The 23,391-nt window shown below is 50.3% G+C and overlaps 8 protein-coding genes across 8 annotated transcripts; 6 read left to right on the top strand and 2 right to left on the bottom strand.

Moving 5' to 3' along the window:
• Nucleotides 1-161: 161 nt before the first annotated feature.
• On the top strand, nucleotides 162-1,660 carry AFUA_3G06040 (acyl-CoA dehydrogenase; the record flags this gene model as incomplete). The annotated part of the gene is made up of 4 exons (XM_749909.1): nucleotides 162-381; nucleotides 441-1,356; nucleotides 1,428-1,537; nucleotides 1,614-1,660. The coding sequence occupies 4 exons, from the start codon at nucleotides 162-164 to the stop codon at nucleotides 1,658-1,660; spliced, it is 1,293 nt and encodes a 430-aa protein (XP_755002.1).
• Nucleotides 1,661-2,248: 588 nt separating this feature from the next.
• AFUA_3G06030 (putative ubiquitin conjugating enzyme (UbcD)) lies at nucleotides 2,249-4,261 on the top strand. The gene is made up of 6 exons (XM_749910.2): nucleotides 2,249-2,517; nucleotides 2,669-2,780; nucleotides 2,951-2,996; nucleotides 3,165-3,194; nucleotides 3,281-3,464; nucleotides 3,517-4,261. Exons 2-6 carry the CDS (start codon nucleotides 2,737-2,739, stop codon nucleotides 3,654-3,656), a joined length of 444 nt encoding a protein of 147 aa, XP_755003.1. The 5' UTR covers nucleotides 2,249-2,517; nucleotides 2,669-2,736; the 3' UTR covers nucleotides 3,657-4,261.
• A 308-nt stretch (nucleotides 4,262-4,569) lies between these two features.
• On the bottom strand, nucleotides 4,570-8,387 carry AFUA_3G06020 (VOC family protein). Its single transcript, XM_749911.2, has 2 exons — nucleotides 6,413-8,387; nucleotides 4,570-6,355 (listed from the first exon to the last, which is right to left on the bottom strand). The coding sequence occupies exons 1-2, from the start codon at nucleotides 6,586-6,588 to the stop codon at nucleotides 4,807-4,809; spliced, it is 1,725 nt and encodes a 574-aa protein (XP_755004.1). The 5' UTR covers nucleotides 6,589-8,387; the 3' UTR covers nucleotides 4,570-4,806.
• Nucleotides 8,388-8,569: 182 nt separating this feature from the next.
• Nucleotides 8,570-10,832, bottom strand: AFUA_3G06010 (18S rRNA pseudouridine methyltransferase). Its single transcript, XM_749912.2, has 2 exons — nucleotides 9,727-10,832; nucleotides 8,570-9,650 (listed from the first exon to the last, which is right to left on the bottom strand). The coding sequence occupies exons 1-2, from the start codon at nucleotides 10,012-10,014 to the stop codon at nucleotides 9,174-9,176; spliced, it is 765 nt and encodes a 254-aa protein (XP_755005.1). The 5' UTR covers nucleotides 10,015-10,832; the 3' UTR covers nucleotides 8,570-9,173.
• A 2,303-nt stretch (nucleotides 10,833-13,135) lies between these two features.
• On the top strand, nucleotides 13,136-15,918 carry AFUA_3G06000 (ESCO family N-acetyltransferase). Its single transcript, XM_077804336.1, has 3 exons — nucleotides 13,136-13,512; nucleotides 13,569-14,179; nucleotides 14,300-15,918. Exons 2-3 carry the CDS (start codon nucleotides 14,148-14,150, stop codon nucleotides 15,486-15,488), a joined length of 1,221 nt encoding a protein of 406 aa, XP_077660492.1. The 5' UTR covers nucleotides 13,136-13,512; nucleotides 13,569-14,147; the 3' UTR covers nucleotides 15,489-15,918.
• A 241-nt stretch (nucleotides 15,919-16,159) lies between these two features.
• AFUA_3G05990 (uncharacterized protein) lies at nucleotides 16,160-17,674 on the top strand (the record flags this gene model as incomplete). The annotated part of the gene is made up of 2 exons (XM_749914.1): nucleotides 16,160-16,256; nucleotides 16,320-17,674. 2 exons carry the CDS (start codon nucleotides 16,160-16,162, stop codon nucleotides 17,672-17,674), a joined length of 1,452 nt encoding a protein of 483 aa, XP_755007.1.
• Nucleotides 17,675-18,680: 1,006 nt separating this feature from the next.
• On the top strand, nucleotides 18,681-19,645 carry AFUA_3G05980 (uncharacterized protein; the record flags this gene model as incomplete). Its single annotated transcript, XM_749915.2, has 2 exons — nucleotides 18,681-18,751; nucleotides 18,844-19,645. The coding sequence occupies 2 exons, from the start codon at nucleotides 18,681-18,683 to the stop codon at nucleotides 19,643-19,645; spliced, it is 873 nt and encodes a 290-aa protein (XP_755008.2).
• Nucleotides 19,646-20,751: 1,106 nt separating this feature from the next.
• On the top strand, nucleotides 20,752-23,159 carry AFUA_3G05970 (translation initiation factor 2A; the record flags this gene model as incomplete). Its single annotated transcript, XM_749916.1, has 6 exons — nucleotides 20,752-20,776; nucleotides 20,870-20,939; nucleotides 21,001-21,072; nucleotides 21,136-21,559; nucleotides 21,640-21,868; nucleotides 21,925-23,159. The coding sequence occupies 6 exons, from the start codon at nucleotides 20,752-20,754 to the stop codon at nucleotides 23,157-23,159; spliced, it is 2,055 nt and encodes a 684-aa protein (XP_755009.1).
• Nucleotides 23,160-23,391: the final 232 nt, after the last annotated feature.

The raw sequence follows: 23,391 nt of genomic DNA, 5'->3' as shown, positions 1-23,391 counted from the left end.
TCGCTGCTCTGGATACCATCAGTTGCCGCAGTCAATTCCCATTCGGCTTGAGAGCCGTGCTGGCGGAGATTCAGTAAAATAGATATTCAGTTCTTATTTGCTTTGGACTACTTCATTCACCTTCCCTTCTCTCGCGCTGCTTTCTTTCGTTCTTATCAGTCATGAACCGGTCAATCCGCGCGGCATCGCGCCACCTTCGATCAGCGAATCGCTTGTATAAGGCTCCCGTGGTCAGCCATAACACTTCGGTACGAGCTTATTCAACAGTGTTGAATTGGGAGGATCCCCTCGCCGCGTCGGAACTGTATACAGACGAGGAATTGGCGATTCGGGACACAGCCCGACAATACTGCCAAGAGCGATTACTTCCCCGTGTGCTCGGTAAGCCATACTTCGGGACGATCTGTGAGATTTCTGCTGACAGATTTGCTTTTGTTCAGATGCCTATAGAAACGAAGACTATGACCGTAAAATCCTGGAGGAAATGGGGGAGCTAGGCCTCCTCGGCGCGAGCATTGAAGGATATGGATGTGCCGGTGCGAGTACAGTGGCCTCAGGGTTGATCACAAAAGAAGTCGAACGGGTAGACTCAGGATACCGATCGGGAATGTCTGTGCAGAGCTCGCTGGCGATGACGGGTATCTACGAGTTCGGCACACAGGAGCAGAAGGACCGATTCCTACCGCAACTGGCCAAGGGAAAACTGGCGGGCTGCTTTGGTCTTACAGAGCCCAACCACGGCTCCGACCCCGGTTCGATGGAGACGACGGCGCGCGAACACCCGACCAAGAAGGGATACTACTTGCTATCTGGAGCTAAGACATGGATCACCAACTCTCCCATCGCGGATATCATGTTGGTATGGGCCAAGTTGCAAACAACGGGCAAAATCAAGGGTTTCATCGTCGAGCGTAGCCAGTGCCCGCCCGGCACACTGCAAACGCCGCCGATCAAGAACAAGACTGCTCTGCGCGCATCGATCACGGGTATGATCCAGATGGACGACTGTCCTGTGCCAGCGGAGAACATGTTTCCGGACGTCGAAGGCCTCAAGGGTCCCTTCACCTGCCTGAACAGTGCCCGGTTGGGCATTGCGTTCGGTGCGATGGGCGCTCTGGAGGACTGCATCGACCGTGCCCGCACTTATGCACTGGAGCGGAAGCAGTTCAAGGGCAACCCGCTGGCGAAGTATCAGCTCATCCAGAAGAAACTAGCCGATGCAGCCACTGATGCGGCATATGGAACGCTGGCTGCTACTCAGGTCGCTCGGCTCAAGGACGCCGGCAAGAGCACTCCGGAGATGATCTCCATGGTCAAAAGGCAGAACTGTGATCGAGCTCTGGCGAATGCACGGCTGTACGTGTCACCCTTTCCTCAAATACTGCTGCTGAAAGTTGAATTATACTGACACCTTTTTCGATGCGTAGACTTCAGGAGATTTTCGGCGGCAATGCAACCAGCGACGAATACCATATTGGACGACACGTCGCCAATCTATTTGTCGTGCAGACCTACGAAGGACAGAGTGACATTCACGGTGAGTACCCGGCGGGATATCATAGCCTGTCATTTCCCACACGATGAGTTCAAAACTGACATTGCTGGGGGTCTAGCATTGATACTGGGACGGGCTATCACAGGAGTGCAGGCGTTTGTCTAAGACATTCTAGCCCTTTCTGGTTGATTGTAGGTCTGGATATATCCAAGTCGCAACATGATAGAGGCAGAAGAAGCCATAGCAAACGACAATGCTACCACAAGTTCTCATACTTCTCACTCCGTAGTCAACCTTTACATCTGTAACATGAACATGTGCCGAACAGATCTGATATCTCAGATAATCTACTTGCCACCTCCGCCGTATGAGAGACAAAAAAAAAGTTGAAAGTGCCTAGGTATTTACTCTGTCATGAATTGTAAATCTGTGTAATTCGCTGTAAGAAAAAGGACAAGGCTGAATGAAAAACAAAGGAACGAACCGCTAATGGCGAACTCAAGTACCGAGTTGCCAACATGGCGGACAGTGGCGATGCATCAAGATTGACATGGAAGGCTTGATACATCCCACTGACCCGATCAAACAGGAGCTGATATTCTTAATTAGGGTTGATTGTGAATGTTCTCCTTCACTATCTCAATCAAACTATTTTTTAGTCCCTCTGCTCAAGGATAGGTCATCATCTGGTAGCGCTTTTCACACGTAACAAGCGACATGACCATATGACGCAGTGTGGCTGAAGCCGGAAAGGGCTTGGTTTCATCTAGTAAGATTAAAGGTAATCTAACCTACTTAGGTTAGCATTGTGGGTATTCTGACGGTAATACCGCCCCGTACGTAAGTAACGCGCTGATCGGGAAGTTTGCCTGAGGTTCCCTGCCACTCTCTCTCCTTCTCTCTCGTTTTTCCCTCTTTCAGCCCAATTCCCATTCCCTTCTCTCTTTTCCCCTCCTTCTGCTCTTCTTCTTCTTTTTTCGCCCTCCCATTTCCGACGTAATCAAATCCATCTCTTGTCCCTAGTGAGTCCACCCTTAGTCCTCCCCATTTCTATCATCCTCTTTTTCTCCTTTCTTTTCTTCTCTTCTCTTCCTCATCGTCTGTCTTGTTTCAGTTGATCTATTACTTACTTTGCGACCTTCGGTACTAACGTGCGGAACTCTGTGTGTGCAGAACTCACAATACCTTTCTTAAGTGGCTGATCTTTAATCTACACTCTTTTCACATCACACACCTTCGACATGGCTCTCAAGAGAATTAACAAGGAACTCACTGACCTCGGCCGGTAAGACACCACACCTTCGCTCTTTCTGTCGTTGTCCTTCAGGTCACCTGCGGCGTGGTGTTCACCCCACTTCTGCGGGGTGTCCTGGGCATCCTCAAAGACGCTTCCATTACAGAGTTCAAGACGTCATCCTTAGGTTTCCACAATGCTGATATTGATTCTTCATCTAGTGATCCACCCTCTTCCTGCTCTGCTGGCCCTGTTGGAGATGATCTGGTATGATATCTTCCCGACCCTTTTGTCGCAAGTTTTGTTGTTACGGCCGTGTATGCAGCTGTCATGTGCGGCGCCGCATATTGCATGAATCCGCCTGTGTCATGCAACTTCCCAGCAACATCTCAGCCCTCTTTGAATATGGCCACTGACAGCTGGTGTTTCTGACAGTTTCACTGGCAAGCAACAATCATGGGTCCTGTAAGTCCCCCCACCTCATTTCCGTCGCTGGTGGCATTTGTGCCGCGAGAGAGTTTGGATTTAATGCTGACATTCCTCTTCGACAGGGTGACTCGCCATACTCGGGAGGCGTCTTTTTCCTGACCATCCACTTCCCTACCGATTATCCATTCAAGCCACCCAAGGTCAACTTCACGACTCGTATCTACCACCCCAACATCAACTCGAATGGCAGTATCTGTCTTGACATCCTGCGAGATCAGTGGAGCCCTGCTCTTACAATCTCTAAAGGTATTCATCGATGTGAAATGATCTATTTTCGCAAATGCTGACCGCTCTTCAGTGCTGCTTTCGATCTGCTCAATGCTCACAGACCCTAACCCGGACGACCCGTTGGTACCTGAGATCGCTCACGTCTACAAGACCGACCGCCCTCGGTACGAAGCGACGGCCCGTGAATGGACACGCAAATACGCTATTTGATCTTCACAGTTGACTTCTGCGCGGCCACCTCGGGTCTTCCCAATTCTTTCTGCGTCATCTTTCCCTCCGTTAGATCAGATCCGAAGCCTGGCGTACCGTGATCGTAGATCCGTTCCTTGTTCTTACTGTGAAACAAATCGCATGTCTCTAAATTCGTGTTATTCTGCGCTTTCTCTACCGGCGGGAAGTGTCATGTCCTACGATCATAATGACCAATTGTCTTTGATGCATTCATAGCACTTTTTTCGATCTCGACTGGATGGAGTTCGACAATCCATTTGATGAAAATAAAACCTCAAGGCCGGGTCTTTGGGCGGCAGAGGCTGTGGCTTCTTTTTTTGAGGATTTTGCCTGGGGGAGAGGAGCGAGGTCGCGTGAGTGGTGAGGAGAGCGGAAAGAGAGGGAGTCATGGTGCTGAGCCGGTGGTGGTAACGGTGTGTATTAGATAGCGATAGGTATAAAGGCAAGACCACGTCGGACCCGTTGACCGGCTAAGAATGAGTTTGCTTGCAATATTGCTTCTGCTATCGATGGGTACCGATCCGGTAGTTCTAGAGATCTAGTCTAACCAAAAGCCCGTGTGCAAATAATATCTGTGTCTCAAATGTTGTTGCGTATGCAACAGGTCCAAGTATGAAAGTTCAGTTTCTACAATAGGCGATTGTGTAATACAGACAGACATCCATTAAGCTAAAGTGCAGAATGGACGGCCGTATGTGATGAACACATGGAGGACTACCCAGACATGCATGCGAGAGAGAACAAGTGTGCTGATCAACCTCCAATGCCAACAAAGGCATGAAATGTAAGAGAAGAAAAGAAGAAGGTAAAATCACGACCCAGACACAAGGAAGAGAAAGAGGAAGAGAAATCAAGATGACCGGCCAGCTTCTTGAACTGTTCTATGGCCACATCATCTATGGTCTATGTGGTTTCCAGTATATGTAAACATCAATGTCTGATCAACGAGGTGACAAGGAAAAAAACCAAAAACCAAAAACGCCCAACCTTGCTGGCTGTTTAATGCGTGAGATATGCCCCGGATACACTGTCGTTACATGGCTCATTGAGGAGTCCCGAGAGAATATAGAAGCAAGAAATGAAGAGGAAGATGATACGGAGGAGGAACCATGCGGGTCCTTGACTCTGCTCAGGCAACCTGGCTGCCTCTCCGACTGCTGACCGTGGTTGGAGCCTTTGATGGGGCCTTGGAGGCTCCGCCAGCCATACTGCCGTTTGCTTTGATGGTCCTTTGCGACGTCTTGGATGCATTGGTCGAGACCTGACTTACGCTATCGCTCGGTTGGACGGGTTCGTCGAATTTGCTGGAGCGTTTGGAGGCATGAGAGGGGGCTTTGGAGCGGTGAGATTGGTGGGAGTAGGAGGACCTCCGTGAGAAATCGACCTGGCTTATAGAATCGTCCGGCGTGATATTGGTCTGGATCTCAAAGTCATCCACGACGCTCTGGGGAAGCGGGATCTCACGGGCAGAGACACCCGACTTTGCACCGCTGCGGTACGACGCATAGGATGTCACGGACCCTTCGGGCAGCGGGACCTGACGGGCCGTTCGTGCGGACGAGGCCGTGCTCCCCGCCATGGATCTGGCCGCTGACTGATGCGAAGAATGGCGGGAAGAGTGGTGATCCTGATGGTTGGCCTTGGATGGCTTGGCAGTCGATGCTGAATAGACGCTCTCTTTATCATTGAATCGCGACTTATCCGGGAAGCTGCTGATGAGAGTACTGGGATTGCACGGATACGTAGTTGAACGGGCCGGTGGGGGATACTCGATCGCTCTCAGAGGGATATCCCTCACCGTGTAGACACTCCCATCCGAGGCACGACGCCCACTTTCATCGAGGTACACACTGCCATTTTCTCCCCGAGGGGGAACGAACTCCGTGCCTTCGTATATTGTGCTCGCACGAGGATTCTTCGAAGAGACACTACGAGTCAGAGTGGATCGCGCATCTGACCGGGAGAAGGTGCTCCTGGCGGGAGGAGCATCAATCGCCCTGTAGTCCTGATGTTCCTGAGCTAGCGAGGGAGCTTGCGATGGAGAAGCCAGCTGAGGGAAATCCCGGGGTGTGTACTGCGGAGGAGGAGTGGCCTCCGAGGACTGCGACTGGGACTCGGATTTGGTCAATGCATAAGCGATTGCTGCACCTGCAGCCGCTCCGATGAGCGAGCCAACGATTGTCTTGGCTGTGCTGTCGTCCTTTTTTTGGGTGGTGTGGGTTGTATGGTTGACAATATAGGTAGGAGACGGCGCTTGCTGAACCTCCCGCGAGATGATGGTCGGTGCAGTTCGCTCTGACGGTGCCACTCTCTCTACAGCAGTGGTCGCCCTTGAGACGCACGACTTGGCCTCTGACCTGACAGAGGGAGCGATACTTTGAGGCTTGACGGAGCTGACCTTCGTGCTAGCTCGGGACACAACGGACCCATTCTCAAGCAAGCCAATTGGAGATGCACTGACTTCCGACTTAGCAGCAGAGATACCCGGACGGTACACAGCCTCGATGCTGTTGCCGTCAAAGTCGATCACAGCAGCACTATAGTATCCCGATTCTGTGTCCCGCGTCTTTGGTTCACCGTGAATCTTTGCGCCGGCCTTCAGTGCACTGATGAAAAAGGACCCTACAGCATCTTTCGACGGAGCAGGAAAAGCAACATGTGCTGCACCAGCTGGCGATCTATGATTTCGTCCTCGTCAATGGGGCTATGACAGGATGTTCCGAAAGAATACTGACCCTGGCTTCTGTTCTGTTATCCAGAAATCTGCCGGCTCGCCTGATTTCTGACCAAATCCAATATAGTCATCGTGACGACCAATAAACTGATACCCTAGGGGTTGTAGGCAGGAGAGGAAGAAGGAAGTCGATGTTGGTAGGTGAGAGACAGTCAGAGTGAGGTGGGACAGAGGCATGTCTGCGTTGGAGTCGACTCGCCCTGTATATTCTTGGAAGGTTCAGGGCAGAATTCGTGACCACGGGAGGATATGTATATATATAAAGTTGAGTCACGAAACAAGGATGTCTATGAACAACATCCAAGGAAAGGAATCAAAAGAGGAGCTGAGATTCCTAATCCCCTAAGTAGAGGACAGCGTATATATAATGCTCGAATCCTTGGGTGCAGAACGCTGATGATTGAATGACACTTTCAAGGCGAAGAGGACACAGTTCAGAAGCACGAAAGAGGACTGACGGTGCTATTTCAAGGCAGGTCTTGCTGTACAGATGGAGAGACCCAAGCATGCCCAACCGATATCCAATAACAGACGGTTGGAAGCTTAGAGCAAATGTACGTATCCATGAAGGGAAATGAACCCCTCCAGTAATACAGCCTTGGTAATAGTACAGGCACAGGTCGCATGCCTAGTTTGATTTTCAGAGCATCTGAAAGGGTGGCCGGGACTATCCACCGTACCTCATCCAGAGTCCGGGCCCTGCAGACTCTAACCGGGAAAAGTAGCTCCAATGGTTATTCAAATCATGGAGTCAAGAAACTTCTGATGCCACGCTCTTCTTTCCCGTTTCGGTGAAGCTTAGAGCGACTCCATGGCGCCAGGTCATCGTGGGGCATCAGGGGAGCCGCTGGACGCGGCGGACGGTCCAGTAGGTGGCCCTGCGCAGCTCAAATGGGACGCCCATCAAAGAACAGTTGGAACCTGCTTGCAGTTGAGCCTAGCGAGTTAGAAAAGCATTGGGTGTCCTTATGCGAAGTGTCACTACATTGGACTATAGAATCGAAGCAATTGACCATGACGAAAGCCTCGAAGTACGAGTAGTGGTTGAAAGAATACAATCACCAGTTACTACTCTGTAGTTACTGACTTGGATATCGGACACTGTAAAAGCCTGAGAGGGTGATTGCAGAGATTAGGCCCACTAGATCACCAAATGATTGTGGTGCGACAGTAAATGACAGACAGACTTGTCGGGAGTAGTCGTATGGGGCCAGTGAGGCAGAGCTTGAGGGGATCTCTCTCGAAGAGTCCGATGCTCCAATCCGGTTCGTGTTTGGGCACTTCTGCTGCTTTTAGTCGCCAGATGGTGCTGTCAGACCGCCAAAATGCATCCACTCTCTGCGACTGTGCTTTGGCCGATGCACCACCCCATTGTGTCTGCAGGAGTGGGAGACTGGACATAAGACAGAGCTCTTTCAAAGGCTGGAGCGATCCGTGGGATGACAAGATGGACATCATGACCCAGGCTTCTCTCTGGATAGTTTTCTAACCAGATGGTACCGCGCCATCGCTGTCTGGAAAGATTGTTCGATGGACGTGTCTAGTATCATGGTCATCTACTCAGGTCGGTAGCCGACCATGTCATCCATACAGGACAGACCAGGGACCAAGCAATCCTAAGAAAAAAATGGGGATGAGTTTCATACTCTAGACCTCGGCAGCCAAAGAGAGAAAAAGTGAAGCGGAAGGTCCACCTAGATATGAATGCAAGCCGCTCTGCGTGCCACGTCGAAGCAAGAGTAATCATGGTTCACCTCCAGTCACCCGGACCAGCCGATCACAAAGTGAATCCCCTGGTATGCATGTTGTAAGAAGAGGCAGGCAAAGTAATCGCAGGATCTCGAATTTGTTGTTATCTTTACAAGCGTTTTATCCTGTAGAGTTGGAAGAAAGGAAAGGGGAGAGTTGATCGAATGAGGTTGTCAGTGCCTTTGTAAATGCCTGTTATCTCAGGCACTTATGGTGACATCCATCCTCATCTTGTCCGATTCCTGTAATCCTGTTCAATCATTTTCTAGGCAACCTGAAGAATTCTCCATCTCATCATCAGAGTCTATATGGTATGAGTCTTGTTTCACGCTCTTCACTGATCGACCGAGCAGCTTCCTCTTTCTTTCGACTTGGACAATGACAGGCTGATCGCTAGACGTCTATATGATAACACACCTACAGTCTAGAATGATGGAAATGTACGTGAACCTAATTGATATATATTCATATATAAAACCAACCCGAAGGCTCAGTTATCGATCGTCCTGATTTTAGATTCACGTGGTACGGGCTCCAGCGCCGGCTAGTCCCTTGCACTCTGGAGGATAAATCAAGAGGCAAAAAGTCAAAGGCAACATTGAGTCTAATTTTGTCTCGTAACTTCAACACTCCACAGTGGATGGGCTCGGAATGGAAGCTTTTTCAGGGTACTGAAGTCCATTGTCCTGTTGATGGGAGGAAGGAAAAGCCGTCCAAGAAAATTCCAAGACCTCGAAAAAAGCGTAAGCGATGTCGTAGTGGTGGTTGTGTATCAAGTCACACTGGTCCCGGAAGCTAATAGCGAAAGGGAGAACGTAGGATGATACCAGAATAGACGCGAATGGAGGCAATGAATCCGAGGTGGTGAATAAGGGGCATGCGTTCCGAGGCATGCTTTCCCAAGATTGGCGTTCGTTATACTTCGACCTCGGCGCCGGCTGGCAGGTAGCGAAAAAGAAGATTCGTCAGTCGTCATAATATGGCCGCTCTCGAGCCCCGATTCACGGCGCCGCTCAAAGAATGCCCCATGATTCCTCCGCAGCATGGCAGAATTTGCTGCATGCAACACTGGCGCTCAAGCTGTAGTTGCTGATACTGATCGTATCATCCTTGAACGAGTCTGCAAAGTCATCCTGGCCCTTTGCCATGGCACCGACAAAGATACAAATACTCTCCTTGGGACCCAGGGAATCGATATAGTCCTTGACCCGCACGACTGGGGCTTCGTAACTGAGGGTGACTTTACGGCAGTTGGGAGGTAAGTGGTCCGTAATAGGATTCTTGATGACCTTGAGTAGCTTTTCTTGAGAATTGGTGGAACGAATGGAAAGTCTGTGCAGTAGCTGAACCATCAAACCGGCAAAACGCTTGAAGGTACGAGGAATGCGGACGGATGGGTTAACTTCGATAAGGACACCTTTCGCAGTGTGGATGTAGATTTGGAGCTTGCCAGCTTTGTTGATCGGCGAATCGAGAAGAGTGAGAAGGCACTGTCGAGTGGAGAAACAGCGAAGAGATTAGCAATCCAGAAATCAAATCTTTCCATGGAGTCTGAGTGAGTCAAACCTGATGGGTGATATCAGGCCGAGCCTCACTGATATCCCTGTTCATCTTGCGCATCACACCGATGTGCTCATCGCTATTGAGCAACGAGTATTTCTCATCCCGACCCGAGCCATTGCGACCACCATGGGAAGCCCGATATGTCTCCAAACTGGCATGAGAGAGGACGACAATCAAGCGCTTTGTCTCCTTGTCATTGGGAGGAATAGGGACATGCTGTTCAGCGACCAGTTGAGGCAACTCGGGAGGCGGACAAGACTGGGTCCCTGAAGATCGATCGCGGTCAGTCATGTTGGATGATGATCGCGGTAGGTGCAGCACCAAGAGAGGGGTAAGATGATCGCCGGAGCCTGGCAGATGAAACAAATCTAATTCCAAAGGAGAGGGGAGAGGGGCAGTCTGGATTCGCAGTAGTGACACACGAGCATGCGTTACACGTTCGGAAAGAATTGAGAATGGCGTCTGCTTTGGGAAAGGAGGGGAAAAAAAGATCTTTGACAATCTTACAAAGAAAGGGAATATACGGATGCTCCCAAAACAAAGCGTAGATCACAATAAGATGATTTTCAACAAATAGGACGGAGCAAATAAATGCAAAAGGGGAAGAAGAGGTACCAAAAAAAAGGTTGTGAAGAGGGAAGAGGAACAAAGGACAAGCAGATCGATAAGTGGCAGGTACATACTGGGTCTTTTTCTCTTCCCGGCGACTTGAGCAGCGTCCGACATGATCCCTATATGATTGAAGGTTTCTTCCTTTGAAGATTCTGCTGGTGAGAATAGGAAAATAGGCCGATTGTCGAAGAAATGAAGAAGAGGTTTAACGAAGATAGGAGAAATTAAAAAAAATTGTTGGGGGAGAGCAATTGGCAAAGAAACGGAAGAGGAAAAAAGAAGAGGAGATTTCTTCTGGTCACCCACAGGCTTACAGCGGGATAAGAAGACCTCCGATACTACGGCGTCCGTATGTATATGTGTACTGCTTACTACGGGATTTTCTGGTCAATTCGCCGTAGATGGACAATGATACCTATCATCACTCCTGTGTATACATTATTCTTCTTAAGCTATGTTGTCTCACTAGGTCGTTCCCATGGGAAAAGGGCTTTATTCGTATGGTGGTTGCGCCCCCCAATCTGGCAAAGTAACAGTTGTGCCTATGTAATCAATGATCCTTCGTCTAGCATGTTATTCTTGAAATCAGAGTATAAAATCCACTGTTGTATTCAACATCGGATATTCCTGACGCTAACAGGAAACGCATGGTTTCAACCGATATTGTCCCTCCCCTTGGAGTTGACAACTTCCGAGAGAGCATCGACATACTCCGATAATTTGTAGCCACGGTGTACCTAGAGAAGCCACCAACCAGCTATCGCAGTAAACCAAGTTGGAGACTATGCCTGTACCTATTATTGACTAGGAATAATACTCTGCTCAGCCAAGACCGTATTCAATCAGCACTATTTTCTTACGAACCTACCAATGAGTGTTAATGTCTAGTATCCGGCGCGTTTTCCCTCAAGCAAGGATCTCAACCGATAGCAGCATCAAAAGTAATCGATAACCGACATGATAGGCTCTACAATGTGAGCTCCTGCAGGAAGATAGTAAGAAATCCCTCCGGCGCTGCTGGTCTGACACCTTGTCTTTCCTCATTTAACCTATATGGGCTTTCGTGGTGACAGAATCCTACATAGAGGCAGTGTATCAAGCTGGTACTTACCTAGTCTACCCTCCATCTACCTCCGGTTTGCGGGGATCATATTCTCATTGAAAAATAATAGGTCGATCATGCGTCGGCTTACAGTATATCTCTTGCATGAGTCGCTCTGTCTACGCTTCGAGCAAAAGTAATTATAAACTCTGTGCTCAACACCTTCAAGACTCAATGCGGGGCTAGAACTGAGCATGAGGGGGACAGAGGCATGGGGATGTCATCAGATACCCTAGTCTAACCAGCAACGCTCTTGACTGATCTGATTTGACGCATTCGCCGAAGAAAGTGTGTTACGAAGAAGACAAATCCGTAGTCTTTTGATACTCAAGAGGGACTTCGTCCTGTAAGTCCAGATTGACTATGGTTGTGATCTTAGAGACCGCCAGCTCACGTGTCTTTACAGATATCTGATCAACAACCATTTTTCAATGGCAAGTAAGGAGTACAACTCTTAAGGTAGCTTTGTCAGAAGAGCGGTCGGTGATCGCGAGCCCCTTCACGTCACCTGTCTGCGTATTGGCAAAGCTCTTGCCTGCCTACTTCATAGTATCATGTGGAAAAGACCGATGGGCATCAAATCGGAGACCACATCTGTTCCATTGATTCAGAGCCGTCTATCCCTCAAAACTCTTGGCTAGTGGCGGCTTCAAAGCTCTAGCACTCCGTCTTCCAGCGGAAAAGAATCGAGATATTAGCAGTTTGGATCACCATTATTGATCTGACTGATCGTAGCACAAATGGTTAGCATTTGACATCACTTCCTGTCCCCATACAGCAATTAACGATTGTGAGTGGCAAGACTGACTGATGCTGCAGATACCGGCTGGATGCATGCCAATGTCGTCCTACCTTCTTGTGCCTGCTCGAAATAGGAAAAGCGAAAGTCAGTTGCATTATCAGAAGGTAGTCGTACAAAACGAACATCCTGTAGTCAGCAACTTTTTCGAACAGTCAATGTATAGATTGTTGTTGCTCTGGCCTACCTCGAGTTACATCTGCCTGATCCCGTCAAATTCAAGATACCATTCAGCGATGTTTCTAATCCGTCTAAGATGAGACTAGGTTCACCTGTAGGGCATTCGGATCCATCATCTCAAATGAGTAGTCGCCAGAACGACAGATGGGCCACATCACGAGGCGGAAAGGCGAGGCGCAATTCCGTCCACCTCTCTTGTAAACCACCAGTAAAAATCGTGGCTCATGAGTTGGCTCAGCAGCAAGGGCACAGGTGAGGCTGGGGAATCTGCGGCACCTTGTGTACCAAAGCTGCAGACGATCTATGATCTCCAACCAAGCGAAGAGCATGTAGGGGAAAGGAATGAATGATGTCTGGTATGCTGTCAGTTGCCATCCCAAGGTTGCCGATCAACCCTTCGATACAGTCAGAAGTCAAAACGGGCTGGGGTTATGTAAGTACACACCTCATGTCTAAGAGTAATACCAATTTGGAGTTGTCAATTGTCGACAGTGGTGGTATTGGGCCTACCAAAGCAAGGTATCTATCTATGGAGGAGCCAAAATAGCTCCCCCTACTGATGAGTGGCCCTGAAACTCCTCCAGCCAAGTATGACGATTGTGGTTGGTGGCCGCCATAGGCTGTCATGCTTTCAGGAGGCAAATTCAGCCCACGAAAAGGATACCCAGGTAACTAGTACGGAGTACGTCCCTATTATTATTGGTATAGGAGGCAGAAGGCAAAACCTAATGGAAATGAGGCCATGCCACTAGCTAAGTCATGATTAGATACCTACCTGCCAGCTGTTGCTCCTTTTCTCTTCCTAACCCGGGTGTCCCACGATCTTCGGCTGCCCAAAAGTCAACAGTGAGCATTCCATTATCCACTTGTGTCCACTTGTGTCCACTTGTGTCCACTGTTAATAGTTTTCATATCATATTAATATCATCGTCACTGCCCCTCCGTGTCCTATATTTATGGTAGCCTGGAGATCACCTCTGGGAGCTGTTCTTCCACTACTTTCCCTTGAATCTGTCCACACTCCACATACACGGAGGATTAATACCCATCATTCTCCTCGTCCTGTATCCAGCTCTGATTTATCGACAGAGCCCTTGTGCGCAGCTTCGGGAGACCGTGTCCTTTGTCTGAGTCATTCTAATAATCGTACAGAACCTCCCAGGTCTGTCTGTGACTTAGCCTCGTGTCCGAAACATCAAGATCCTTTCACATTGCTACGGAGCATCACCAACAGACTTTCGACCGTTTTGATCAAACCAGAACCTGCCCCGGTATAGTCCGCTTTGGTGGTTTTGGTTCCTCCAAGTCACCAAGCGGCCCATTAGTTTCTGTGCTAACCTTACCTCCTTAAGGTATGTGGGACTCTGGAAGCACAACTGAAGAATGATCCCTGTCAAGTGCCTGGGCGAGTAATATGACTAAATGTGGATTAGCGCCTTAGGCAACGCGTTCCGTCACTCGTCGATCACGCTTACATACAGAGGTACGTATCGCGACTATTATTTATCGCTGGTTTATTATTATTGTTTCCGCCAGAATCCGCCTGTTGGCTGGAACAAAATATCGCGAATAATCATAGTAATATAAAATCCAGCATAATAATATATTCTTAGGAAATCCTCTCTGTTGCTACTCTTCCTTCACTTTCGCGTTTGCCTCCCATCAGCGCACTCACATATGCTTTTGATGTTAGACTTGGTTGAATCGGTGCACTGAAGAAAAACAAGGGAGATGCCGTGGACTGTAACAAATTCATTCAAGCGGTACGTTTTGCTTTTTTCGTCTGGTTTCCCTCTCCTTACCCCTTCACTCACTTTGCTCGGTCATTATTATCACCATTCACTCTTTGAATCTACTGCCGGTTCTAACTTGTCTAGTTCTAGAGGACTCATGAAAACTTACGGAAGACCTCTATGGCGCGTCTATGATGACGACAATAATGGTCCTGCCGCCAAGAAACGACGCGTCGAGGCAGGCAATGATTCCGATGACGCGGAAAACAGTCTTCAATATGCTATTCGTGAGTCATCAGCTGCCATTTTATCGAGTCCGTCGCGCCGCAATTCAGTAGTTCTTTCAGAGGGGACGCATGATGATGACTTGTCCACGCCTCCGTCATCGCCACCTCCCAGGTTGACCCCTCCCCCCGCAAACACGAGAAAACCAACATTCTCGTTTCTGAAGCGCAAGCAATCGTCGACGAAAGATGCGAGCAATGGCACCCCGCTCACGGAAGTCAACTCCAACAGTGTGCGGTCGTCGGTCGATCCTCCCAAGAAGAAGGCGGCGGCGGCGCAGTCGCAACCACCCGTGTTGAAACAGATGCAGATTGATTTGGGCCACGGAGTCAGAAAAACCTGTGCTACTTGTGGGATGGAATACGTGCCCTCCAATGCGGAGGACGCGGCGCTTCATAAGAAGTTTCACGACATGAACTCAACAGGGGTGGATTTGGGGAAGGCTTTTATGAGGGCGAACGCATGCCGCTGGGTTTACGAAGCCACTCGGTTCGACGAAGGTTACGTTGTTATTGTGGACCGTAAGGCCTCTCCGACCGTCAAGAACCAAGCCAAGAAAGTGCTGGAAGTGATCAGCAAGGAGTTATCTGCACCCGAAATCTCAGACGATGTCTTATGGAGCCAAACGGAGCCGCCAGAACGTTTGCGGAAGAACGGTGCAGAGGAGAAAGTGGATCGCTACAAGGTGTTTCTGCACATGAAGGACAGCCGGTGTGTGGGAGCGTGTCTCACTGAGCGTATCTGGGAATCACGGCCTGTGGAATGCTCGACACCAACTCAGAATGGAGCAGATCAGCCGACCGACTCTGCGATTACCGTCCGGGACGAGGTGCACCCCGCTATCGTGGGTATCTCGCGCATTTGGACATCGGGCTCATCTCGACGGAGAGGGATCGCCATGGATCTTCTTGATTGCGTTGTGACCAACTTTATCTATGGGATGGAGATTCCCAAAGAGCAGGTTGCTTTTAGCCAGCCGACAGAAAGTGGGAAACGTTTGGCACAGGCCTTTTTCGGACCAGGAGTGCAGTGGCATGTCTACAACGAAAGCTAGAACTGATCACTAGCATGCTGGCACACGAGCGCAAGTGGATATTGATTTGCGTTTTTGAGTCTCTTCTTTCGAATGGGCCAGATGATACCCTTCTTCCTCAGAATGGATAAGCCCGAGTTTGGAATCTTGTGATGACCCTTCGTGTTTGTTTGTATAACCTCAGGTGTTTGGGAAGGCAGCCTCTTCCAGATTGTTCAACATGCGCTAGGTGTTTATCACTATTATTTTTTCTTTTAATATTCTTTCTGGGTACCCTTGGATATGCGGCCAGGTATCATTTTTGCAATGTAACATATAGCCTTTTTCTTGGTCGCGTTTTTAATCGTGGTGTTCTACTATATCTTGAGGCAACGGTTGGAGGACAATCGAATCTAGACAGAATGCAAACCAGCATCATCAATATGGCCATTCATTGAACGAGAAAATAACTGATTATATCTACGCAGGACATGTGCTTAATCACCTATAATTACAGAAGTCTACAGTTCCCAAGCCGGTTGGCCGTCGCGACTTGTGATGCTGTGCGCTTGCCGGAAGCCGCGCGGATGACCGGCCCTCCTCCATAGCTTAAACGCCGCAGCTGTTGGCATCTCACCTTCCACCCTTTCTGACTCCCTTCATCAATTCCATTCTCCCTGCCCTCATGGTCGGTGGGAGACATTTACTTTGCGATGTCTGGATTAAATCCTTTCCGCCCTAGAAAGCCAGAGCGTGAGGTTCATCCGCCCCTTCCGAATGCTGGGCAGGACGGTGTCTGGCCCTCGAGAGGTGTGCCTCGTCTGTTATTGCTACATGTGTATTAAGTCTACGCTGACGGGCTTTTATTAACAGCGCCTCCTAATCGATTACCATCCTCAGTTTTGACAAACTCATCCTACCCTGCTGCTCCGTTGAACGTCGGATCTCTGACGAATTCGTCCGCTACTCCTCATGGCCAATCCGTGACCCCTCCCGAATCCTCGACGTCGGATGCTGACGACTCTCAAACGTCGGACGATCAGTCACTGCCAGACCCGTTCCGGAAAAGTTCGCACATGAGCGACAATGATGTGGATGAGGGGGAAGACCTCAATGATGATGCTTGGAAGGCGCCCTATTTGCATCGCTCGACCCCTGCTCCTGATCGCCATCACCCAGCTTTCAGCATCGCTCCCCATCCCACATCGTTGCCCCCAGGAGATGTAATATCGACTCCCACCACCCCCCCGGCACCCTCAGGAGGACACAAGAGAACAGACAGCAGCAATCGTTCAGGGTCGTTGGAAAACCAGAAGAATCCGGGAGAGAATACGATGAACGCAACGCCGAGTGCCTCTGTACCTATATCAGCTCACCGTGGGATGACTTATACGGGCAGTGGTATTGCGTGCATCCCTGGACAACATACAGTTGCTCCATCGTCTGAATTTGAGACTGGCTCGAAGCTCCTTGCGGTGCGTCCGGCAAACCGGGACAAGAAACCACCACCACCACCACCTAAAAGTCATCATGGGAAGTTGATCAACCCCAGTCCTCATGCGACCTCCTCTCAGCCCCAGGGGGTACCCCCTCGGCCAACTAAGCGGTTCTCCTACCACGGCACATCGTCGGAGACATCCCTTTCTTTAACACCAGATACACCTCCCAGCAGGTCATCTCAGCCGAGGATTGATTATTTTACTCCACTACATGATAACCCCGCTCCTCAATCAGCAGAAACACTCAGACGTAGCCAGTCACAGCACAAGCGGCCGCCGACGCCGCCGCTGAGTAGACGGCACAGTCAGATGAGAAGATCCAAAAGCACTATGTCCAGAACGAATCTGTCTCGGCTATCAATGCCAGCTGGAAAGATTGAGGTGAACGCATCTCCTCCTTCGAGTCCAGGTCCTCAAGCTCAGGAGCCCAGGACAGCTCCGCCGATGGCAGATGAGGCAGAACCTGATCCTGGTCAACGTGAGCCGCCATTGTCGAGGCGAGCGTCGCAGGTGAACCCGCTGCCACCTCCTCCCCCACCGAGGAGGAACCGAGTTTCCAGCAACCATAGCAACAGTAGGAGCCAGTCTGCACAGAAGAAGCAGGCAGAGGATGAGGACTTTATCCCTCGTCCGTCGAATGCCAATGATATCCTGGCCGATTTGTCGCGGCTTCAGAAAGAAGTGGATGATCTCCGTGGTCACTATGAGAGCCGCAAGGTCAGTCACTAGTGGTTTCCCATTTACGATAGACACAGGTTTATACATGCACCTCGCACGAGGGTCTACTTGCTACACTTGAGCCCATAACGAAGTGAATGATACATTGACTACACCGTGCTTATGCGAGTGACCTCGATGGGGAGACTTGGTATATATGAGTTAACGTTAGAGGTAGCCGAGCAACGAGTTATGACTACATAGTGATCAAACCAATACAAGGTGCGAAATGCATCTGTCTTTGAACGATGAAACAAACCAACTTACACTGGGTGGAAGGAATGTAGTGCCTGAAGTTCAGCCTTCCATATCAGGCATCAATACGGATACCTGCTCCTGGATTCGCAACTGTGATTGGTTGATGACTAAGATCATTACGATGACGTCAGCTCCCCCCTCGTTTCGTCTTCTGCGACTCTCCATTTATCAGACTGACTGAGAGTACAAATGACGAATATAAGACAATGGGATGGAATATCTAGTCGATTTCAGGAGGTAGACAGCTTACAATGGAATCGTTAGGGCTCCACAAGAATGCAACAAACTCCACTGTAGCCACTGATCCTCAATACACCTATATTTGCTCCATTCTAGAATCAGAGCAGCCCGCCTCACTTGACCCTATTCTGTCCCAAAAGAAACGCCTCACTTCACCTGACTGAGAGTTTCCATTTCTGCCGTAACCCACCTTATCATTCCAGAGCGCTTCCCGTGCATGAAGGCAAATCCTTGAGTGATCTTCTCATTTGACTGCCTCTTGACTCTCTGATTTTATGGTATTAATCACCTCTGACATCTCAGTTTAACTCTTTTCTTCTGATTTCCGTCGTTTATCTATCTTATCTGCACGTCTGATTATCAGCAAGGAGTCCAACAGTTAGCTGCGCGGCGAACGCATCTCGATTGTTCCAGGCCAGACAGACGTCATTCTCTCTATTGACTCTACTGGGCTCTGCTCTGCTCAATCTTATTCCTTCTAAAACTACAGTTCCCACACAACAGAAAGACTCTTAACAGGATGTCGACCCCGACCCTTATAGACCTACCTCCCCCGCCCTCGGATCCTGTCACGCCGTCGGACATGGGACCGTAAGTGCATCCATTCCCTTTCCCCGTCAACTCCTTTTACGATCTCCTAGATAGTGTATCGTAATTAATTGACGAGTATTACTGTGCTATAGAGGCACACCAAACTCAGGAACAACCTCCCTCTCTGCACTGTCCACCACCGCTATCAAAGACGGCCATCAGGGCCAGCCTCTACCACACAGGCGCCATGCTCACCACTCATCTTCTGCTTCGGCGACCTCGACATCTACCTTGGAGGCCGAGCGAGCCGATCGCATCTCCCGTCTCGCCGGGCTGGAACGTGTCGCGACCGCCCGAGCAGGAGGCGTTCCTCAGTCGAATCTCATGTTCGCGACGGCGCACGGCCCTGGCTACTTTGACAGCGGATCCGGTTTCAAAGAAAGAAGCACCGTGGGCAGTGCCAGCGCCACCGGTAGCGTGGGTGCTCGTACTACCTGGGCAAGCGGTAGCGATGCGCTCGATGCGGACAAGATGAGCGAAGACACGAACGACGACGACGAAACCTCTAGCGTGGGAAATATCAGTGAAGGGGACGCGAGCCTGGTTGCATTTGGAGAGGGCGCCAGTACAATCAGTGGCCCGATTTCGCACCCCACTCTCAACCGAATGTCGTCGGGGGGTCGTCCGAGTTCGCTGGGAGCTGGAAGTCCTAACATGAGCCGAGCGAATCCCCTCACATCGTATCAACCTGGAGTTGAAGATTCTGCCGCCGTGTCCTCCTCGCTATCTCCTGCGGGATCGAATATGCCGGAACAGATGCATGACGCTCGCATGCTGGATGGGGTAACCTATGACAGTGATGTGGTCGACACGACTGTGAGAACCCCGCGGCTGGCCACCCCATCCAGCCATGGCCAGTCTGCCAACCGGAACGATGACTCGGGAGGCAATTGAGGGGAGAGCAAATTTAAAAAGGAGTGAAACGGCGTTTAGATGGGAGGTTTGTAACTTTTAGCTATGGCTCATGGGAGGCACAGTGACGGGAATTTTCAAGTTGTGACGGGCGGCCTCAAAGCAGATACCTGGAGAATGAGTATGACTTTTTGTAGGATAATCTGAGAGCACATTGAAATGCTTTTTTCCCTTTTAACCTAGCAGTGAGCAGTCTTCAAAATTGGGATAGTTGTTTGTTGTATGGGGCGGGTCGAGAAGAGTCGATCAGTGAGTCTTATCCCGATGGCGACATTCACATGGCCACAATAACATCATAATGCCAGCGAGAATCCCCATGAACATCAGGCTCATGTTTTGAAGACAGAATAGTCCAGGAATAATCCACAGAGAAACTCATAGATTTCTGTAGGAAATGACTTCAACAATCATAAGAACAATAATCAAGCCAAGAACACTCGAGACGGGCAATTTCGCCGCTGAAGGCCACCACCAAAATTTCTTACTCGTGGTCTGTCCGCGGTCTAAGAACTTCCTCTCTTCCTCTTCTTCTCTTCTTCACCTTCAGTTCCACTCCTCCCACACCTCCTCTCTCCCCAACCCTACCGTCTTCTCCAGTCCCGTTCATTGCTGGCATTGACTTGTCAAGCACTGAAGACCTGACAATTTGATTTATTTCCCTCATCCACCGCCAAGCTCAGCTGCCATCCGCCTTTGTTTTCTTTGTGCGAGATTGCGACCCAGTGTGTGTCTCTTTTTAACTCTGCTCCGTTGCGTCAGATAAACAACAGCTTTCCTCACGCAAATAGCATCAAGTACGTCTAAGCCGACTGGTCCTCGAGTAACTCGTTTTTTTTTTCGCCGGCTCTGCAACTGGTGACATCCCTGCTCCATTGCCGCTGTTGGTCTGGAAATATACGTCCAGCGCCCATTTGCGTCATATTCGTTACACGCAGCACGAGCTAGGCCTACTCGGCTCCGTCAGATACTATACAGTTCGCTGGGATTTCTGAGACACTGTTACGCGCGCATTAACGTTGCTGTTGTGCATATTGGAAACTTTTAAGGCGGGATTTCAGAACCAAGTCGAGAGAATTATTACATCAACAATGGCAGCTCCTCAACAGCTTGCTTGTATGTCTCCCCCCTCGCCTTCTGATATACAAAACAACTTGTCACCTATACTAGGTGCAACTAAAATGTGCGAGTAGTGCTGACTTGCCGCAGTCCGAACGGTCAAAGGGATTGGCATCTTGGATGCGGCCCCAGTCTATGAGCCTTTGTCGGGGTTTGTGAGGTAGGAACTGCAATTTCTGCATTTGTGCAATGATCAGGCTAATAGAACTTCTGTTGTGCAGACCTGAGGGGAACCTCCGCTGTAGCGCTTATTCTCCATGCGGCAGATATTTTGCCTGGGCTTCTCCCGAGAGGTATGCGATCATGGCGATTGTCCGAAGATCTTGCAAATGGACTCGCTAACCATCTATACTAAGGGTTACTATTGTCGATCCTTCTGTTGGACACGTCGTCTCTACGATTTCTGCCGAAAATGTCTTTGAGCTGGGGTTCTCCCCCTTGGGAACCTACCTGATCACTTGGCAGCGACCCTCCAAGGACGCCAACGGAGACGCCGTCAAGAACCTCAAGGTCTGGAAGGTGATTGAAACATCGCCTGAGAGCAACGGAGACGAGCATACGGTTGTGGGCAGCTTCGTTCAGAAGTCGCAGACAGGTTGGAACCTCCAATACACGTTCGATGAGAGCCTGTGTGCTCGCGTCGTCACCAACGAGGTTCAATTTTTCCAGAGCGACAACCTGTCAAAGGTCTGGAACAAGCTGCGTGTGGAGGGTGTGTCTGACTTTGCCCTCTCCCCCGGCAAGAACAACTCGATTGCTGTCTTTATCCCTGAGCGCAAGGTTGGTTTCCTTTTTTTTCGTTTTGATCGTGGATCTTTCACAAAGATTTACAGCCGACTTACTTGGTTCTTTGCGTCCAGGGTCAACCAGCAGCGGTCAAGGTGTTCAACGTGCCTCAGTTCGGAGCGCCCATCTCCCAGAAGAGCTTTTTCAAGGGTGACAAGGTCCAGCTCAAGTGGAACAGCAATGGAACGACTCTGCTGGTGCTTGCGCAGACCGAGGTCGATCGCAGCGGCAAGAGTTACTACGGAGAAACAACTCTGTACCTGCTTAGCGCCAATGGTGGCTTTGATTCGCGTGTGGACCTTGGTAAGTCTTTCCGGTGTGTCTTAGCCCATCGTACATTTGCTGACTCCACCGTACAGACAAGGAAGGTCCGATTCACGATGTGTCCTGGAATCCCAACTCCAAGGAATTTGGCGTTGTGTATGGATATATGCCAGCGAAAACCACCATCTTCAACTTCCGGGGAGTGGCCAAGCACAGTTTCCCTCTGGCACCTCGCAACACCATCCTGTTCTCTCCCCATGGACGTTTCGTGTTGGTAGCTGGCTTCGGTAACTTGGCCGGGCAGATGGACATTTACGACTTGGACAAGAACTACAACAAGGTGGCGACCATTGAAGCGTCGAATGCTAGTGTCTGCGAATGGTCGCCGGATGGACAGTTTATTTTGACGGCTACCACCAGCCCGCGCCTTCGGGTGGATAACGGCATCCGAATCTGGCACGTGAGCGGTGGATTGATGTACAACGAGGATATGAACGAGCTGTACGAAGTCGTCTGGAGGCCCCAGTCAACCACCCAGCACCCGTTGGGCGACCCATTCCAGACTCTCCCCACACCCCACCCGTCTGCCCTCGCCTACCTGAGCACCAAGAAAGCGCCCGCAAAGCCAGTCGGTGCCTACCGTCCCCCGGGCGCTCGTGGCCAAGTCACACCTCTTGCGTTCAAGCGCGAAGATGAGGGAGGTGCAGCCTACGTTCGGGATGGCGCTAGCGGTGGCAGCGCGCTAAACGGATTTGGCAAGCCTCGCAGACGCGAGGTGCCTGGCGCAGAGCCGGTCGAGGAATATCTGCCTCCTGGAGCCGCTCCCGGAGGAGGTGTGGCTCTGCCACCCGGTGCTGACCAGGAGAAGCTCTCCAGGTCGGCGGCAAAGAACAAGAAGAAGCGTGAAGCCAAGAAACAGCAGCAGCAGCAGCAACAGCAACAGCAGGATGGTCTGGCTCCTCCCGCGAACGGCGGCCAGCCCGGACAGAGCCCCGACCGTCGCGGCCACGAGCGAAGCCGATCCAAGGGCCAGAACGGCCACGTTGACGGCAATGCCCGCCGCAACGGCCACCAAGCTAACGGCGCATCACAGTCGGCCAAAACGAAACCCGCCGAGGCGCCTGCACCCGCTCCCGCCGCTGCAGACGCCGCCGCGAACCCTACAGCGCAAGACAAGAAGATTCGAGGACTACTGAAGAAGATCCGGGCGATCGAGGAGCTGAAAATGCGACTTGCGAGTGGGGAGAAACTGGAGGATACGCAGGTGAAGAAGATCCAGACTGAGGACGCAGTGCGCAAGGAACTCGAAGCTTTGGGATACAATGGATAAGCGGCCTATTAGTCTTTCCTTCAGGAAGCGGAATGCAATATGAGCTAGAGGCGGTCACTTGCGCCTTGTTTGGTGTCTGGGACGTGCTATGTCTATATGGGAATCTTTCCGTCATATTTTCTCCACATGTTTGGGTTGTAAATAAAGGTCGACAGTGGCTTGGCTTTCTTTCTTCATATGTGTTACGCTTTGGAATGGCTATAGGCCGGAAATGGTCAGGAAGAAATGTACA

Source organism: Aspergillus fumigatus, chromosome 3 (assembly GCF_000002655.1).
Source record: "Aspergillus fumigatus Af293 chromosome 3, whole genome shotgun sequence".
Classification (NCBI taxonomy): domain Eukaryota; kingdom Fungi; phylum Ascomycota; class Eurotiomycetes; order Eurotiales; family Aspergillaceae; genus Aspergillus; species Aspergillus fumigatus.
Note: the sequence above shows the minus strand (reverse complement) of the source record. Positions and strands in the feature narration are given on the sequence as shown.

What these genes read in the sequence shown, in the direction of transcription:
- AFUA_3G06020 (XM_749911.2), bottom strand. Translation starts at nt 6,588, where the DNA reads ATGCCTCTGTCCCACCTCACTCTGACTGTCTCTCACCTACCAACATCG. An exon ending in ATAACAGAACAGAAGCCAGG is followed by an intron (nt 6,356 to 6,412) that starts GTCAGTATTCTT and finishes ACGAAATCATAG; the next exon opens with ATCGCCAGCTGGTGCAGCAC.
- AFUA_3G06010 (XM_749912.2), bottom strand. Translation starts at nt 10,014, where the DNA reads ATGACTGACCGCGATCGATCTTCAGGGACCCAGTCTTGTCCGCCTCCC. An exon ending in GGCCTGATATCACCCATCAG is followed by an intron (nt 9,651 to 9,726) that starts GTTTGACTCACT and finishes TCCACTCGACAG; the next exon opens with TGCCTTCTCACTCTTCTCGA.
- AFUA_3G06000 (XM_077804336.1), top strand. Translation starts at nt 14,148, where the DNA reads ATGCCGTGGACTGTAACAAATTCATTCAAGCG. An exon ending in GTAACAAATTCATTCAAGCG is followed by an intron (nt 14,180 to 14,299) that starts GTACGTTTTGCT and finishes GTCTAGTTCTAG; the next exon opens with AGGACTCATGAAAACTTACG.
- AFUA_3G06030 (XM_749910.2), top strand. Translation starts at nt 2,737, where the DNA reads ATGGCTCTCAAGAGAATTAACAAGGAACTCACTGACCTCGGCCG. An exon ending in AAGCAACAATCATGGGTCCT is followed by an intron (nt 3,195 to 3,280) that starts GTAAGTCCCCCC and finishes CCTCTTCGACAG; the next exon opens with GGTGACTCGCCATACTCGGG. An exon ending in TGCTCTTACAATCTCTAAAG is followed by an intron (nt 3,465 to 3,516) that starts GTATTCATCGAT and finishes ACCGCTCTTCAG; the next exon opens with TGCTGCTTTCGATCTGCTCA.